The sequence below is a fragment of the Passer montanus genome, unplaced genomic scaffold (genome assembly GCF_014805655.1).
Source record: "Passer montanus isolate IOZ18808 unplaced genomic scaffold, ASM1480565v1 scaffold57, whole genome shotgun sequence".
Lineage (NCBI taxonomy): Eukaryota > Metazoa > Chordata > Aves > Passeriformes > Passeridae > Passer > Passer montanus.
Window position 1 is genome coordinate 1,797,381 of NW_024370705.1, and position 15,830 is coordinate 1,813,210.

The 15,830-nt window shown below is 59.9% G+C and overlaps 1 protein-coding gene across 5 annotated transcripts in view; it reads left to right on the forward strand.

Annotated features, from left to right (window-relative positions):
* Positions 1–15,830, forward strand: part of NOS1 (nitric oxide synthase 1) — an 80,712-nt gene that overhangs the window by 20,263 nt on the left and 44,619 nt on the right. For 3 of the 5 annotated variants that reach the window (XM_039725994.1, XM_039725996.1, XM_039725992.1), the window contains exon 2: positions 14,624–15,715. In XM_039725994.1, coding sequence (XP_039581928.1) covers positions 14,997–15,715 — 719 coding nt within the window. In that variant the 5' untranslated portion in view covers positions 14,624–14,996. Of the gene's footprint in view, positions 1–2,303; positions 2,613–4,940; positions 5,174–14,623; positions 15,716–15,830 lie in introns of those variants that run through there. The other 2 variants (XM_039725995.1, XM_039725991.1) reach the window with 2 other exon arrangements.

Consider the following 15,830-nt stretch of genomic DNA (forward strand, 5'->3'; position numbering starts at 1 on the left):
TTTGCTGGGCTGTGATTAATTTGGGAGCTGGGATTTGCCCTCCTCATGGTCACCTTCTCCTTGCTCTTTGTGCTCCATCCAGGCTGGATTCCAGACCTGGAATCATGGAACGGTTTGGGTGGGAAAGGAGCTTAAAGCTCACCCCATTCCCATGGCAGGGACACCTCCCAGCGCCCCAGGTGCTCCCAGCCCTGCCCAGCCTGGCCTTGGGCACTCCAGGGATCCAGGGGCAGCCCCAGCTGCTCTGGGAATTCCATCCCAGCCCCTCCCCACGCTCCCAGGGAACAATTCCTTCCCAAAATCCCACCTAACCCTACTCACTGCTCCCTCCTCCCGGTGGCATGCCCGAATTCCCTGTTAGAGTGTATTCCCTGATACACCTTATACACATTTCATTTATAATAAAATACACATTTTATTGGAGTGGGTCTGGGGCCAGCAGGGAATTGGAGCCTCCTCCCTCCAGGCCAGCACCGAGGGACTTTGCTGCTTCGTGGCGGATTATTTTTATCATATTATTTTTTCCCCTCCTTGCTCCTCTTTAGAAATGAAGAACTCGGCAGCAGCTGTTTCTGTGCTCTTGGGTTTGCTTTGTGCTGGTTTTTTGCAGTGAATGCTGTGCAGATTTGGCTTATCAGGCTCGTCAGGCTGCTGCACTCCTCCCCGGCCCTATTTACCCAGCGCCCCGGCCCTTTCCTGTGCTTGTCGCCACCCACCCCAAGGTGCTCCAGCGATAACTTTTCACTCCGGATTAGGGATTTGGGGCTTTTCAAAAGAGTCTTTAAGCCACAGCCCTCAGAATTGTCACTTCGTTAAAAAAAAAAAAAAAAAAGGAAAGTAAACCTCGACATTTACTGCTTAAGGTTGACACGAGAGCGATTTTCCTGGTCTGTAATTACAGCAAGAATTGATCTAAAGGTTCAGAGGTGCCGTTTGGGGGCCTGATCCCGCTGGGAAGGAAGGGGCTGGAAATAGGGACTCAGATGGCACAAAATCCCGGGAAGCGGCTGCTTTTAGCTGGCTTTAATGATCTCGATTCCGCTGATTCCAGTGGAGTCGTGGAGCTCTGCTGCTGCTGCGGAGCATCTGCCCCCAGGCTCCAGCTGCTGGGGATGGCTCAGCTCAGCCACTCGTGCTTCCAAACAGGGTTTGCATCTGAATAACCCAGGAGTGACTCCAGCCCCTTTCAGGCTGCCAAGAGAGGTGTCAAAGCGGGGTTTTTAAATTTAAATTACACCCCGGATTTACAAGGAGTCCTTGAACTTTGGGGTGTTTGTCAGCCCTTCAACGCATCCTTAAAATGATAATGAGAGCAATTTGGATTTTGATGGGAAGGTGCCAGGGCTTGGGGCTGGAGGAAATGTGACTTTTGAAGGGAGGGGGTTCGTATTTTGAAGTAGAATTTAAAAAGAAATGCAAGGGAAGACAGACAGGTCCTTCCCTGCCCTGTAACAGCGATGAAACATGAATTCATCCCCCTGGAATTTCTTGTTTGTGTGCTCCCATAATCTCATTTCTTTGGTGTCTGTATGAAGCTCGAGATAGTTGAATGCCAGGAGCCAAATTCTCTCGGACTAATATCTTTTTATTAGATTTGCTGCGTGCGTGTGTGCCCACGTGTGAGAGAGAGAGATCACCCTTCATCACCCACCTCGTGCCGAGGAGGAGGAGGAGGAGAGGAGCTCCCAAGGAATCTTTCCAGCAGCGTTTTCCAACTCTGACCCCCAGGGCGGGGAGGTTTGGGACATAAACGTGGCTTTTGGTGGGGTTTGCAGGTGTCTTGTTGGATCTGGGGTTTGTGCTGGGGTATTTCGCGTTGTCACAGCTCTGCCTGGTCGCTGAGGGCTGTGACAGCTCCTGCAGGTGGGGGACAAAGAGTTTTCCCCTAAAATGTCGCGGGGAGGGAGGGAGGAGCTGGGAGCTGGCCCAGGGATGTTTTAAAAGCGACCTGCCCTGGCCATGAACTCCCAGGTTCTAAGGGTTTGATCAAAGCCCAGTTTCGCTCCAGACCTGGCTTCGATGAGCCCCAACCTTCGCCCCGTGCACAGGGGACGATGCCAAGGAATCCCCCGAGGCCGCAGAGCGTGCGTGGGTTCCGGAGGGACCAGCGGGTCCCTCCTGTCCCTGTGCGGTCACAGCCACCCTGCCCCAGCCCGCCGGAGCTCCGCGACTTGCCGGGCTGTGCCGGGGGTCGGGGAAAGGGAAGGGCGAAGAGCGAAGGCTCACTGCCACCTCTAGGCAAAGCCCAGCATCGGCGCTCGCTCTAAACTGGAGCACGGGCAGACAATCCTGGGATTTGTCCCAAATCGCCGCAGTGGCAGTGCCAGACCCCGCTCCCGGCCGCCGCTGTGTGTGCGGGGCGCGCAAAGCTTTGGTGGAAATGTGTTCAGCCCTTGCCCTGCTCCGCGGGCTGTGATCCCCCCGCACGCGTGGGAAGAGCAGCCCGGTAACCCCCGAGCCGCGGAGATCGTGTGTGTGATCCGTGCGAGGCCACGCGTTCCTAAGGAGCTCAGGGAGAGCCGAGCATCCTGAGCGGCACATTCCCGGCGGATCCCGGGATCCTCCGGCCGAGGGACCCGGCTGCAGCCCCTCGGCACGCTCCCCTCCGAGAGGTGGGTGAGGGAGAAGGGCAGCGGCACAGGGGAAGCAGCGGGAGCGGCGGGGCGGGGAGGAAATTCGGGCGTTAAGCGCTGGGTTTATATTCGGTTTCTATCCCTAACCTCTGGCAGCATATGGCCGGGAGCGAGAGGCGCTGAGCTGCTGCCAGAGGAGAGGGGGAACGGGGCAGCAGCGCTGCGAGGGGCGGGGAGGCGGCTCTTCCCTCTCCCGAGCAGTTTTGGGGGATAACTTCCCAGGCAGCACCGCCCGAATCGGCTCCCAGCTGTGGGAAAGGGGAAAGCAACTTCCATGGACGAGGCTGGCAATGGGGGGGTTCCTCCAGAGCTGGGGGCTGCTCTCTGGGGTGCCCAGGGAGGGTGAGGCAGGATGCCAGGGACACGTTCCCTGCTCTCCCCAGACGCTTTTTTCTGGAGGGAGGGAGGAAGGCGCAGCCTCGGCTGTCACAGCAGGAGCTGTGCGGGGAAGGGGCTCAGTGGTGCGGCTGTGCTGGGGAGGGTCTCGCTCCACCTTCTCCATTCACAGCCCACCCGCTGCCTCCTCAGTAGTTGTTTATGAGCCTCCAAGCCTTCCCTTCCCGGCTGACTCACGGCTTCCAGCGGGAGGGAAAGGCTACCTGGGGCTCCTCCCTGGCGCAGGGGAGCGCAGGCCGCCGGCTCCCTCCCCACAGGGATACTTTGCTCCTGCCTCACGCGGATCTCCGGGCAGCAGCAGAGCTCCCGGTTATCCCAAAACCATCCCCGTGGGGAAGGAGGCGCTGCCGTGCCCCGGAGGATGAGGCCCAGGGATGAGCAGAGCTCTGTTCTGGGATCCTGGGCTGGTAGAGGATGGGAGTCTGGACTGGCAAAGCCGTGTCCCAGAGTGGCACAGCGAGCTCTGCTCCCCTGGATCAGGGCTCTGCTTCCTCCAAGGGATCTGCCTCGCTGGCAGGAGGTGCTGGTGGCCGTGTGCTGGGGTGGCTTTGGCAGCGCAGAGTCCCCTCGAACAGGTGACATCACAGCCACCAGCCCTGCGTGAGCCTGCGTCTGCCTGCACCCCTATCCAGGGAAAACTGCTCCAGCCCGCAGAGCCCTGCAGCTCTACGGCTCCGAGCTGTGAGCCCTGCAAGGAGAAGGGCTTGGACTTTTCCCAGCCCATCGCCACCGGGTCACGAAGTCCTTTGTCACCGCTGTCACTGCTCCCTGCGCGGGGCAGCGCTCCCCGGCCGGTGGGTTAGTGCAGATGTCCTTGGGCAGCTTGCTCTTAGATGAGTCCTCCTGCCTCTAAACAGGCAGAATCACGTTCTCCTCAGCCCCAGACAGTGTTACAGCCTGATCTCGGTGAGGAGGGGCGGAACGGGGGAGGCAGCCCCGGTTCCGCTGCTGCATTTGCCCGTCCTCTCCGCCTCTGCGCCTCTGCACAGCTCCCGGTGCGCCGGGCAGGAGCGGGGCTGCTCCGCTCCCCTTCGCCGTGGGAAGTTCTGTAATTGAGCCGCCTGCTGTGCCCTGTGTTGTTCGCCTGCCTCTGGTGAGGCACGGGGGCTGGGTGGCACCGGAGCCGCCGGGCATCCACGGGCTGGGCACCTTCAGCAGGCTCAGGACACCTCTCCCTGCCCCGGTGGGAGCTCCCGCTGGGCTCGGGGCAGGCTGGGAGCGGCTGAACCCCACAGCCCTGCCCGAGAGCCCGCTGGGTTTATATAATATTATATATCTATAATTGTGTGTTTGTTGTTGCCATGGGAATGAGCACAATCGCAAAGGCTGGAGGCTGATGTCGAGCCTGGGTCTGCTCTGGGCCGCGCTGGGGGCAGATGAAGAGTCAGGAGGGGCGATGGGGTGAGGAGCCCCTTTGTTCCCTGCCCCGTGCGCAGCCCAGGGCCAGCTCCGGCAGCCGAGGCGCGGGGATGTCCCAGCAGCGCCCGGAGCCGGGCTGGGAGCGCCGGGAGCTCCCCGAGGAATGGTGGTGTCTGCCCTGGGCACCGAGCAGCCACGGGCTGCCAGGAGAGGAGCGGGATTTTCTGCAGCGCAACCTGCCTGGGGACAGGAATGTGGGGGCTGCAGCAGGGCTGGGAGGGGACTTGGGGACTTGGGGAGCACTGAGCCCCTCCGCTGCCCCCCGGGGCAGGCAGAGCCCCCCTCTCGCCCGGGGCAGGCTGAGTCAGGCCCGCGGGGGGTGAAGCGGAGCTTCCAGCAACAAGTGGGGGCCGGGGGGTGTCTCTGAGCTCTTTAATTGGTGGGGGAGTTGGGGGGGTGGGCGATGCTCCCCGGCAAGGGGAGGGAGGGGGGGAGAAAAGCCACGCTGGAAATGAGGTTATATAAAAGATGTATGATTTGGAGAGCGGAGTGTCTCCTAATGAGGGCTGCACCGGCTCGCTCCACACCCATAAAAACCCTGGTTGGACGTCAAAGCGGATTCGTTTCGGTGATGCTGGGATAAAGGGGCGCAGCGAGGACTGGCTCCCCCCTGCCAGCCCAGCCGAGCCCAGCGCCGCGCCGGGCTCCGTCCCTGCCGAGCCGCCGGGAGGGATGCGGGGCCGGCCGCGGGGCCGGGGCCGGGCACGGCTCCCCTCCGCCGCACGGTAGGTGCCCCCAGCCCCGCGCCGGGCGCCGCTTCTCCGCGAAACTTTGCAGGGGCTGCGGGACCGTGCGCCCCGTCGGAAGCGCCGCCGCCTCCGGGCACCGGGGCCGCGCCGTGCCCGCGGCCGGGGAAGGGGAAGGGGAGGCGGCGGGACCCCAGCCCTGGCAGTGCCGGGCTCCGCGGAGCGGGGACACGCGCGGGGCGTGCCCGGAGAAAGCCGCTCTGCTGCTCCGAGACGCGGCTCCCACTCTCCCCCCACGCCCCGGACACGCTGTGGGTGTCCCCCCCGTCCCTCGCACCCCGCAAAGTTCCTCCAGCGCCTGCGAGCCCGGCTCGCCCCGCGGGGTGTCTCCCCCGCAGCCCGGAGCAGCGAGCTGGCACGGGGCAGGGCACGCCGTGTGCCCGGCCGGGAGGGCAGCTGCGCCGAGTGCGGGGGTGGCAGGCGGGCAGCGAGCCCGGGACAGGCGGCACTCTGCCCGGGGCCATGGCGGGGAGCGGGAGCCGCCGTTGCCCGAAGTGGGGTCAGGGGGGCGGTTTGGGGAGGGCAGGGGGGCAGCTCGCAGAATGCCAGCCTGCCGAGGGAGGGCAGTTTTCCCCGGGGATGCCGTGTCCCGGGAGAAGGCGCTTTCGGGAGGCGGGCGGCGTTGTCCCGGGCGGAGGAGCGGATCGCCAGAGCTGTCCCGGGTGCTGAACTCGGCGGAGCTCCCGATCCCCCGCTCCCCGACGGGGAGGGCTGGGCATTGCGGGAGACGCCGCCGAGCCCCGCGCTGGGGTGGGGCCCACGCCAGGTCCTGCCCTCGCTGTTTGCCCTGTCCCTGGGATGTCCCAGCTGTCCCAGGGTGTCCTCACTGTCCCCTGGCACTGCGGTGGAAGCAAGACCCCCATCCAGCCCGGCGTGGGGAGGAGACATCCCAGCCCTCGGGATGTCCTGTTGGGGCTGGCTCCTGTCCTTTAGGGAGGACGGGGGTTCAGCCCGGATCGTCCCCCTTCCCTCTGCCCACCAAGGACCTCGCAGTCCCCCTGGACGAGCCGGGAATGCAGGCGGGATTTGCCGCCGCAGGGATCGGAGGGACGAGCCCTGCTTGCCCTCGGGCTCGCAGCCCAAAGCTTTTGGTTCTTACTGGCAAAGCAGAGGGGAAAGAGCTCTTTGTGCGGGCACATCTGGAACATCTGGCGCTGGGTGGGTGCGCGCTGCCCCGCTCCCGAGCACCCACGGCCCGGGTGCAGACATTTTCTCCCGACGCTCCCAAGTTATGACAGTCGGGAGGAAATCCTGGCAGGCGACTTGACAACGATCTGCCGAGTCCCCGAGGAGCGGATCCGCCTCTCCGAGATGGAGGGGAAGCGTCTCCATCCTTCCTTCCTTCCTCCCTTGCCGGGGAGCAGGGGTGTCTGGCACGGGGGACAGGCGAGACCGCAGGGGCAGCTGCAGCAGGAGGGGGCTTGGCTGCTTCAAACACCAGCTCCTCTTCCTCACCCACATTCCCAAGTGCCAGCGGCTCTGGCAGACGGGAATCTACAGGGATGATCACACAGAAGCTGCAGGGAGGCTTCGGGAGCAGGGGGGAAATCACTCTCGCAGGAATTTCTACCTGCACCTCTTGCTGGTTATCATTTTCTGCTCAAGGTCTCAGTGGGGAAGCCTTATTTAAAGAATTTAGGTTTGCATCAGCAATTTCCTCCTCCCTCTCTTTTCTCCCAGCTTGTATTTCCCAGAATATTTCCTTAAAGACGCCACAAACTCAGGCACAGACTCTGCAGTTTCAAATGTTTGCAAACAAACTCCGGGTGCGGAGTCTCTTCCCCCGCAGCCGTGGGCTTGGATGGGTTATTTCCCTGCTCAGGTACCCGCCCCGGGAGAATCCTCACACCCTTTCTGGAGCCCAGGAAAGGGACAATTCCTCTCGTCCTCTGGATTCTGTGTATTCCCCCTGCCAGCGCCAGAACTGTGAGCGAGAGGCCATCTTAGGCAGAGGGGTTTGGGCTGAATCCTCCTCGGAATCCTCGCTTGGAATTAACGTTCTGTGGCTGCTCACGGGGACGGCTGGGTCCTCCCTCACCCTCAGGGGCCGTTTTGGCCCTGTCAGATTTTTCCCCCCCCCTCCCTGCTTTGCTTGTGTATTTTGTCTTTTCCATTTCAGTGGTGTGTCTGTACAAAGGCTTAGGAAATCTGCCAGAATCCCTAAATCAGTGCCTGAAAACAACTATTTTTAGTAACTGATAAGTCACATGAGCTCAGCTCGCATAGATTAGCATTTACCTTTCCCGAGGAACGAGGATATTGTTTGATACTTGTTGATACCATCAATTTTCCCCTAAAGAAACCCAACCCCGCTAACGAGGGGCCGGGTTGGAGAGGCGGCTCCGAGCGGAGCTCAGATGCCTTTGTTCTGCTCCCACTGCTCCGATCCTATCTGTGCGTTAAATCAGATCTATAGATGCAATCTGATCCTTCCAAAAATAAATGCATTGTGTCCCGAGGAGGCCTGGGAGCCACTGTCTGGCTGAGGCTGGATAAATCGTGCTCGTTCCAAATGAGCCCTGATGGGCTGTGTGTGATAAGGGACCCTGCGCTGTCACCATCCGTGCGGGATGTGGCCGTGGCAAGCCCCGATGTCACCAGGGTGGTGGCTCTGCATGTGGAGCGTGGCAGCCCGGAGGTTCTGTGTGTGTCCCTACAAAAACGGGGGCAGTGATGCCAGGGAAACGCTTTCCATGGCTTCTCCTCTCCGTGACAATCCCGAAACGCTTAACGAGATCCAGCAATGCCCTTCTAGGGGAGCTCGCCTTAATCCCATTTTCCAGAGTTCCAGGCTTAAGTCTCCAGACGTGCAGGAACGTGAGGCTCTCCCCTTTCAGAGGCCGGGGAGCTCAGTGCCCCCCGAGCAGGGATTATCCCTATCCCCAGCAGGCAGCAAGATGGAGCTGCCCTGCCACGTCTGGGACCAGGCTCCGAGCTGGCCCTGGGGTCACAGCCTGCCCCAAATGCCAGCAGTGAGGAGCAGGGGCTTGGGGAGCCAAAATCCTCTCCTCTGGCACGGGGGAAAACTGGTTTAGGATGGGGGCTGGGGCTGCTTCATCTTCCATAGGGAAGAGGAAAACCCCTGGGATCGATGTGGTCCGTTTCCATTCCTCTCCCACAAGCACTCCCGGGTTTTTTGCCACATCCACACTTGGGGATGCTGGAGGGGTGAGGATGATGAGGCTGGTGCTGCTTCCAAGGAGCCTCTCTCCTATCGGCAGCAAATCCAGGAGGCACAAAACTCCACATCATCTCCCCAGCTGAGTCCTGCTGGAACTGGAGTCAGAGCCCCTGCAGGACAAGGAGCAGGTCCCAGGAGGCCCCTGGAGAACTTTGCCGCTGTTGTTGGTACTATGGCAACAAGTGCTAATGCAAGGCATGGACAGAAACTCGGGGGAACAAATTATCCTCAATTTTCCCCTGGCACGTCCCTGAGGATGCCAAGAGCTCTGCCTTGGCTCCGTGTGGCAGACTCATCCCTGGGGAAGGGAGGAATCCCAATCCTGCCCCTTCCCGTGTTGGAGAGGGGTGGTGGCAGTGCTCAGGAGATCCCAGAGCTGTCTCAGGGGCAGAATTCCTGGGACCTGCCTGGGGCTTGGGGGCTCGTGCCACAAGGAGAACGATCTCCTCCCGAGGGTTTGAAACAGGGACACGAGTCACTCCTTAGAAAACCAGCGCCAACAGGATTTATTGGGAAATTTAATGCCAGGCAAGAAGGATTTTGGGGTGACAGCAGCAAAGGAGGGGACGTGAGAGGCTCAAAAGGACCAGGAGTTTATTCATGGATGGACTCGGAGCTCCATCCCTGACTTTATTGATGCTGGCTGGCAGCTCCTGAGCTATTACAGCTCCAGCCAGCCTGCTGTGATTTTTAAATTTTCTTTTTCTTTTGTTTTTTCCTAAATGGAGCCCCAATTCCCCTCTCATGCTGCGATTGGACCGCCAGACCATCCATCAAGTGGCATTTTCTCATTTATTTCCTCCCTACCTATTTTGTCTTCCAGGACAAAGTGGCGGTGTGTTAACACCGCTCCAATTTGTCACACTGGAGTCACTGGTGTAATTCCAAGCCTCTCGGAAAATTGATGGTGGCGGAATTGAGGTTTTACAGATGGGCCAAGCCCTAATAAGAACATCAGTTTGAGATGGGGTGAGCGGCAGAATTGACGCTTTTATCTAAATTCTGTTGGAGCCACACACCGCAGGCGTCGGGGAAATATTGTAGGAAACAGCAAAAGAGGAATGGCAGGCGTGGTGCAGAAATCTGCTCAGTCCTGAACTCCAAATTCCAACAAAACCCTGGTTCTGGCAGCTACAGAAAAAGGGGGATTTTGTCAACACAGTTGTCTTGGCAACATTAAAATGTATTTCGTGCATTCTGCTCGAGTTGTGCTGGGTGGGGTGAGCGGGAAGGGGGGTGAGGGGCTCCAATAAATTGCAGGAAAGTTTTGGGGTGGCTCAGCCTCCTCCAGCACTGTTGTTCCACGAGCAGGAGCGTGCAGGACACTGGTGTGAATGGGATGGGATAGGATCCATAAGAAAAAATGGAATATTTGTGTGGGAAGGGAGCTGCAATGATCATTTTAACTGCCCAGACATTCCCGTGGCTGTTGTGCCAGCAGGACCCGGCTTTCCCTGGCTGCTCCATTCCCTGGAGAGGGGATGGACACCAAACCAGGTGCCAGGAGCTGGATAAATGTGCAGGTCCCGGGGCTTTGGGGCACATTTATGAGCAAACAGTTGTGGTTTGTTTTCCAGGAAACAACCCCTGATTAGAGGCAGATGAACCCTCTTGGGGTCTGGCCATGGATTTATTTCTACCAGAAACAAGGATTTATCTGATTAACTGCCCTTCCTGCAGGAACAGGAATGGTTTGGGTGCAGAAGCCACCCAAAGGGGAGGTGAGGGGGTCTCCAGGGTGCAGCCCAGGGCATTCCATCCCTTTGGCAGCGTCCTTCCAGAGCCTGCTGGTGCCAGCTCGGGTCAGTGGGCACTGGCTGGCACCAGGGCATTGTACAGATGGCAAAGTGCCTCATTCCGGGCACTCCTGGTGGAAATCAGCTTTACTGGGGGCAAAGGCAAGGTCCCAGCCCAGCTGGAATAACCATCCCCAACCCAAGAATGGTTGGGAATTGAGCTGGGAGTGGGAAGGGAGAGCAGAGCCATCGTTTGGGTTTGGAGGGAAAGGGTCTCGCCCCTCCTGGGTGGATTTTGGGAAGGCTGAGGGGAGGTGAGTGGTTAGAGCTGGAGGTGATGCCTGGAACAGGGGCTAGACAGAGCTAAAAGAATGAAGTAGGTGGCTTTAATTTATTAAAGGCCTTCAAAGGACACACCTTGGGCAGTGCAAAAGTCTCACAGAGGCTACACCCAAGGTGGACATTGGTCGAAGAATAAAGTAGGTGGCTTTAATTTACTAAAGGCCTTCAAGGACACACCTTGGGCAGTGCAAAAGTCTCACAGAGGCTACACCCAAGGTGGACATTGGTCACGAGTTTCTCAGACTGATTTAAGTTTGGTCTATTTGCATATCAGAGTTAATTGTCCAATTATAGCTTCAGGTAATGAAGTCACCGGTTCCCCTGGTTCCCTCTACCCCATTCCCTTTTGTTTAAACTTTTCAGGGTCTGAGGCTGTGTTGGTGGCCTTGGTTCTCAGGTCTGGAATGATTGTTCTGTCTGCCCAAAATGTGAAGAGAGCTAACTAACACTCTGTATCAGTTCAGAGTTATACACAAATACGCTGCAGGACCTGAAAAATGTAAAAGCTAAAACTTAAGGCATCAGAGGAACATTATCTGAGCATTAAAAGGCCGTGGCCAAGGACACCCTGGGCAGGGCTGGAGCATGGAACTGCTGGCACCAGCGAGCTGCCTGCCAGGGAATCTCTTGACCATTCCCCTTTCAGAGGCACAGCCATGCAGGTTTACAGGAACTGTGCATATGTTGCATCCCAGCGCTCCTCATCCGATCCTCCGATGCTCCGTGGGTCGTAAAAATTAAATGGGCATAAATCCATCAGCGCCAGGGCTCTTCCTCGAGCTATAAATCCCACGAAAGCTAATTAAAGAGGACAATGGTGCCCATTTAAAGCTGGCACAGGGATGCAGGAGCCATTATCACCGGGAGAACAGGGCTCCAAATGGATTTGTGAGGCCGAGGAGCTGGCGCTGAGCACGGCACTGTGCCGGCGGCTCTGCCTGGCACAGTGAGGAGATTGTGTTAAAGCCCCCAGGATTGATTTCTCCTCTGCTTTGCCTTGGAAATCAAATCATCCCATTAAGGTTTGTGCAGGAGTTTGTTCTTGGAATGTTATCTGGCAGCTCAGGGAGCTTCTCCTGGGCTTGGTTGGTTGAGCCTCGGTCGCTGCCGGAGGGGAGCAGGCTCTGCTGCTCTTCCCTGAAAGCCTCCAAAGGAGGGCTGTTCCCAGGGATTGGCGTTGGGATCAGGGCCAAGGCTTGCCTGGGGTGCTGCCCCTCTGCAGGGCTTGCTGCTCTCCTGTAGTTTGTTGGGTTTATGCTTTGGGAAGGGCAGGGAAACTGAGGCAGGAGTGGGGTGACACCATCCGTGGAGGTTTATTCCTGCAGGGTTTACTCCCGACAGGGAGTCGAGCCTGGCTTTGCTGATGGGTTTTTCATCTCCTGGCTGGTTTTTGAGTGCTCCTACCCTGGTGAAACCCCGTCCTGCTCTCACTGTTTTAAGGAGTTAGACCTGACACCCCCAGCAGCTTTTAAATGTCTGACCTGGCTCTGGGGCCCCTAAATCAGAGTCCTCACAGTGCTGGGAGGGAGAGCTGGGAATCTGTGGGCTCACAGAGCTCAGCACAGGGCTGAGCTGCTCGGGCTCCATCCGAAGCGTGTCCCCTCAGGAATCAGGCCTGGGACACCCTGGGGTGGGGCAGGACAGCCCTGACCCTCCTGGGGGAGCTTTCCAAGCCCTCCTGGTGTCTCCCTTCTCCCTGAACTTCTCCCTCTCCCTCCTCCCTCCAGTCTCAGTTTGTGCAAGGCTTTCCAGCTGGAAAATAATCGGACTCAAGGATCTTTAGGATTATTTTCCAACGTAAGTGATGCCATGATTCTGTGAAAATCCTTATCCAGCTATTCCCTAAAGGAGCAGGAGGCTGAGGGGCTTAGAGCCTCTCTGTCCTCCCTCTCCTTGCCTGTTCCTCTCTTTTCTGGCTCTTTTCTACCCTTCCTGATTCTGAGGAGCAGCAGAAATAAAGGACAAATCTCTGGATTGGTGTTGAGGTACCACTTAAAATCGACTTTTTTCCTCTCATCCCTTTTGCAAGGAATGCTGAGGTGTCAGTGGGTTTAGGGGCAGGCAACAATGAGCACCTAGAAATGCCAGCGTTCCGTGGGATTGCGGGCTGGGGCTGAACACACACCAGAAATGACAACCTTTTCCATGGAAATAGCTGGAAATTATCCTGCTGGGAGAAGAGTGAGGGATTAACCACCGGGGCTCCTCAGCTCTTTCCAGCGAGCTCAGCAAGTCCCTCTGTAAGGTCTGAAGGACATCCACGGTGCCCCCAGCTGTGCACATCTGCCCGTGTGGGCGGCCGGGTGCCCTGGCAGTGCCAGGGAGCCGTGCCAGGCGGTGCCAGGGTGGCTGTGCCCGCCGAGAGGGGCACGATGCACACCCAGAGCTCGCCCGGGGTGAGGAGCAGGGCTGGCCCTGGCAGGGAGCTGCTGCCCCGTGCTCCCGTGGCACTTCGGCCGCTCCCGAGGCCACCTTTGTCCCCTTTGTCCCCACAGGATGGGTTTGGTGTGACTCAGCGCCCTCGTGGGGAGCGGGGTCAGGGAATCAGAGCCCGGCAGGGAGAAGGAAGCGGCTCCTGTGAATCCCAAAGAGCCTGGGGAAGGGGAACACTCGGCTGGGAAAGCGGGGTCGGGATGGGGAAGGGATGGAGGGCTGGGAGGGAAGGAAAGGGACAGGACCTGTCTGGGAGAAGCGAATTCCTGCTTTGCTCCATCCTCCCCGAAACTGGAACCGTCCCTGTCCTGCTCTGCTGCCCGAGCCCCGCGGGGCAGCACAGTCCATCCCGGGGTCCCGATCCGGTGTCATTTGTAATTAGGGCGTTAATTAGCTCTTGAGGATGTGACCCAGTGGTACTTAACCCTTTGCAAGCTGCTGCTGCTGCTCTGCAGGGCTGAGTCACAGCAGGGGAAGGGCCACAGGCGTTAAACCCATCGCTTTGGGTTATGGATCTCGAATTGTTTTATCCTTAATACGCTGGTAAAAAGCCCAGCCTGGGGTGAGCAGCGCCCCTCACAAGAGGATTAACGTGCCCAAGTGGCACTGGGGTCCCTGCCCTGCCCCTCAGATCCCTGTTTGTCCCATCGGGGGGCTGGAGGTGCCAGTGCTGCCCTGAGCACGGGGAGAGAGAAGATTGTTTTCCTTGCCATGGCAGTGCCCCCAGCAGAGCATGTGCCCTCTGTTCTCTGCGCAAAACTCCGCTTTTAAAAAAAGAAAAGAAGGTGCTGGCTCGATGCGAAGTGTCAGGGCACAGTCCTGGAGAGAAACGCTCTCCAGAGCATCTGAGAAGCGCTCGGGGAGCGCGGGGAGGCTTTGGGAGCAGAAGTGACAGAAGCCAAGCGTGGCTTGTAAGAGCAAGGGTCCCATCAGGAGCCGGCGGGCTGTGACTCCCGAGCCCTGCCAGGCGGCTCCAGCCGTGCCCAGCGGCCCGGGGGAGGCTCCCCGAGGGCGGGCGAGCTCCGCGGTGCTCTCCCGGCGATGCTTTCCCTCCGCCGGAGCAGTTGGTGCGGGAGCGGGGCTGGGCTCGGGGGAGGGCGAGCGTCGCCTCCTTGTCCCCGTGCCAGGCTGGAAATCTGGGGAGAGGAGGAGCTGAGCGCTGATCCCTGCAGCCAGCCTTAAAAGCAGTTGCCTTTGGAAGTGTTTTCCTAACTCGGGGGAAGGGGAGCGGAGCGGCCTCTTCTGTTCCTGCTGCTCTTCAGCAGGTCCAGGACGGGCTCCTGGGGCTCCTGGGGCCACCTCGGAGCGACGGCACCTCGGGCACAGGTTTCCTCCCGGGCGGGGCTGCTCGGCCCCTGGCTGGCTCTCACCCCGCAGGGTGTGGGATGCTCTGGAGAACACACGGAGAGGGGGTCCCGAGCCGGCAGCAGCCGCGGCCGAGCCCCCTCGGTGGGCAGAGCGGGCAGTGCCCCAGCGCTGCCCTGCCCTGCCCCGCGGCCCTGCCAGGGCTCCCCCCGCGCCCCCGCCGAACAGATGGTGCCGATTTTCGCAGGGGGAGGTGGAGGAAACAAAGCCCGGAGCGCTGCGAGGCTGCAGCCTGGCTCCCGAACGCAGCCCGGGCTGGGAGGGGGTGACATCTGTGGGGACGGGGTGCCCGTGGCAGGCACTCAGCAGGCACTCGCGCCTGCCCTGCCTCACTTATCTCCCTCCTTTGTTGGTTTTTCCCCTCCTTTCCAGATAAAGAAGCCCGCGCGCCGTCGGCGGGGATGCCGGTGAAGCGGGCGGGCTGCCTCCGCCTCCCAGCCCGGCGCGGGACCCGCGGCTGACCGCAGGCTGCAATGTTCCCCGCTCCAGGCGATGCCCAGCCCTGCCCGCCCCGCTCCTAGGCTGCCTTCCCGGCGGTGACATTCCCGCTTTCCTGCTGCTGGCAGAGCAGCGCCCCGAGCATGCCGCAGGAAGCCCCTCGGCAGCCGAAGCCCAGGGGAGTTTTCCAGTGAGTCCCGCTCCCTGAAAGCCAGAGTTGCCCTTTCCCAGCCCGGCGTTGGGAAGCGCCTCCGACAGCGAATTCCCCTGCCCAGCGGGTGTCGAGGTCCTGGAGGAGGGGGCTGCCATGGAAGAGAATGTGTTCAGCGTGCAGCAGATCCAGCCCAACGTCATCTCGGTGAGGCTCTTCAAGCGCAAGGTGGGCGGCCTCGGCTTCCTGGTGAAGGAGCGCGTCAGCAAACCGCCCGTCATCATCTCGGACCTGATCCGGGGCGGGGCTGCCGAGCAGAGTGGCCTCGTCCAGGCTGGGGACATCATTCTGGCCGTCAATGGCAGGCCCCTGGTGGACATGAGCTATGAGACGGCGCTGGAGATCCTGAGAAGCATCGCCTCCGAGACCTACGTGGTCCTCATCCTGCGCGGCCCCGAGGGCTTCACCACTCACCTGGAGACCACCTTTGCGGGCGACGGGACGCCCAAAACCGTCCGTGTCACCAGACCCCTGTGCCCGGCTCCCAAGGCGGTTGACTTGTCCAACCCAAGCGCTCCCAGCAAAGAGCAGCCGCTGCCAGCAGCCATGGGATCGCTGTGGGCCAGGGAAGCGGGGAAGGAGGTGGAGCCCGTGGTCCACGTTAACGGCGTCGTTCCCGGCAGCAAAGGGCCGGAGGGCGGCAAGGGCAGGGACGGGGCTTGTGGTCACTCCTGTCTCAACGGCGGCGTGGAAGACAACGAGCTGCTCAAAGAGATCGAGCCCGTCCTGGACCTGCTGAAGAGCAGCAGTAAGGACAGCGGTGGAGATGCGCCCTCCAAGGTAGAGACACGGGATATAGAAGTCCAGGTGGACTGGTAGGTCCCTAAATACATTTTTTACCTTTGGTGGAACGTGCTGGTTTTGGCTCCCCGAGGTGTCTCCACAGCTGGCTGCTGCCTGGCGCAGCAGGGTGGAGATGGAGGGGAGGGG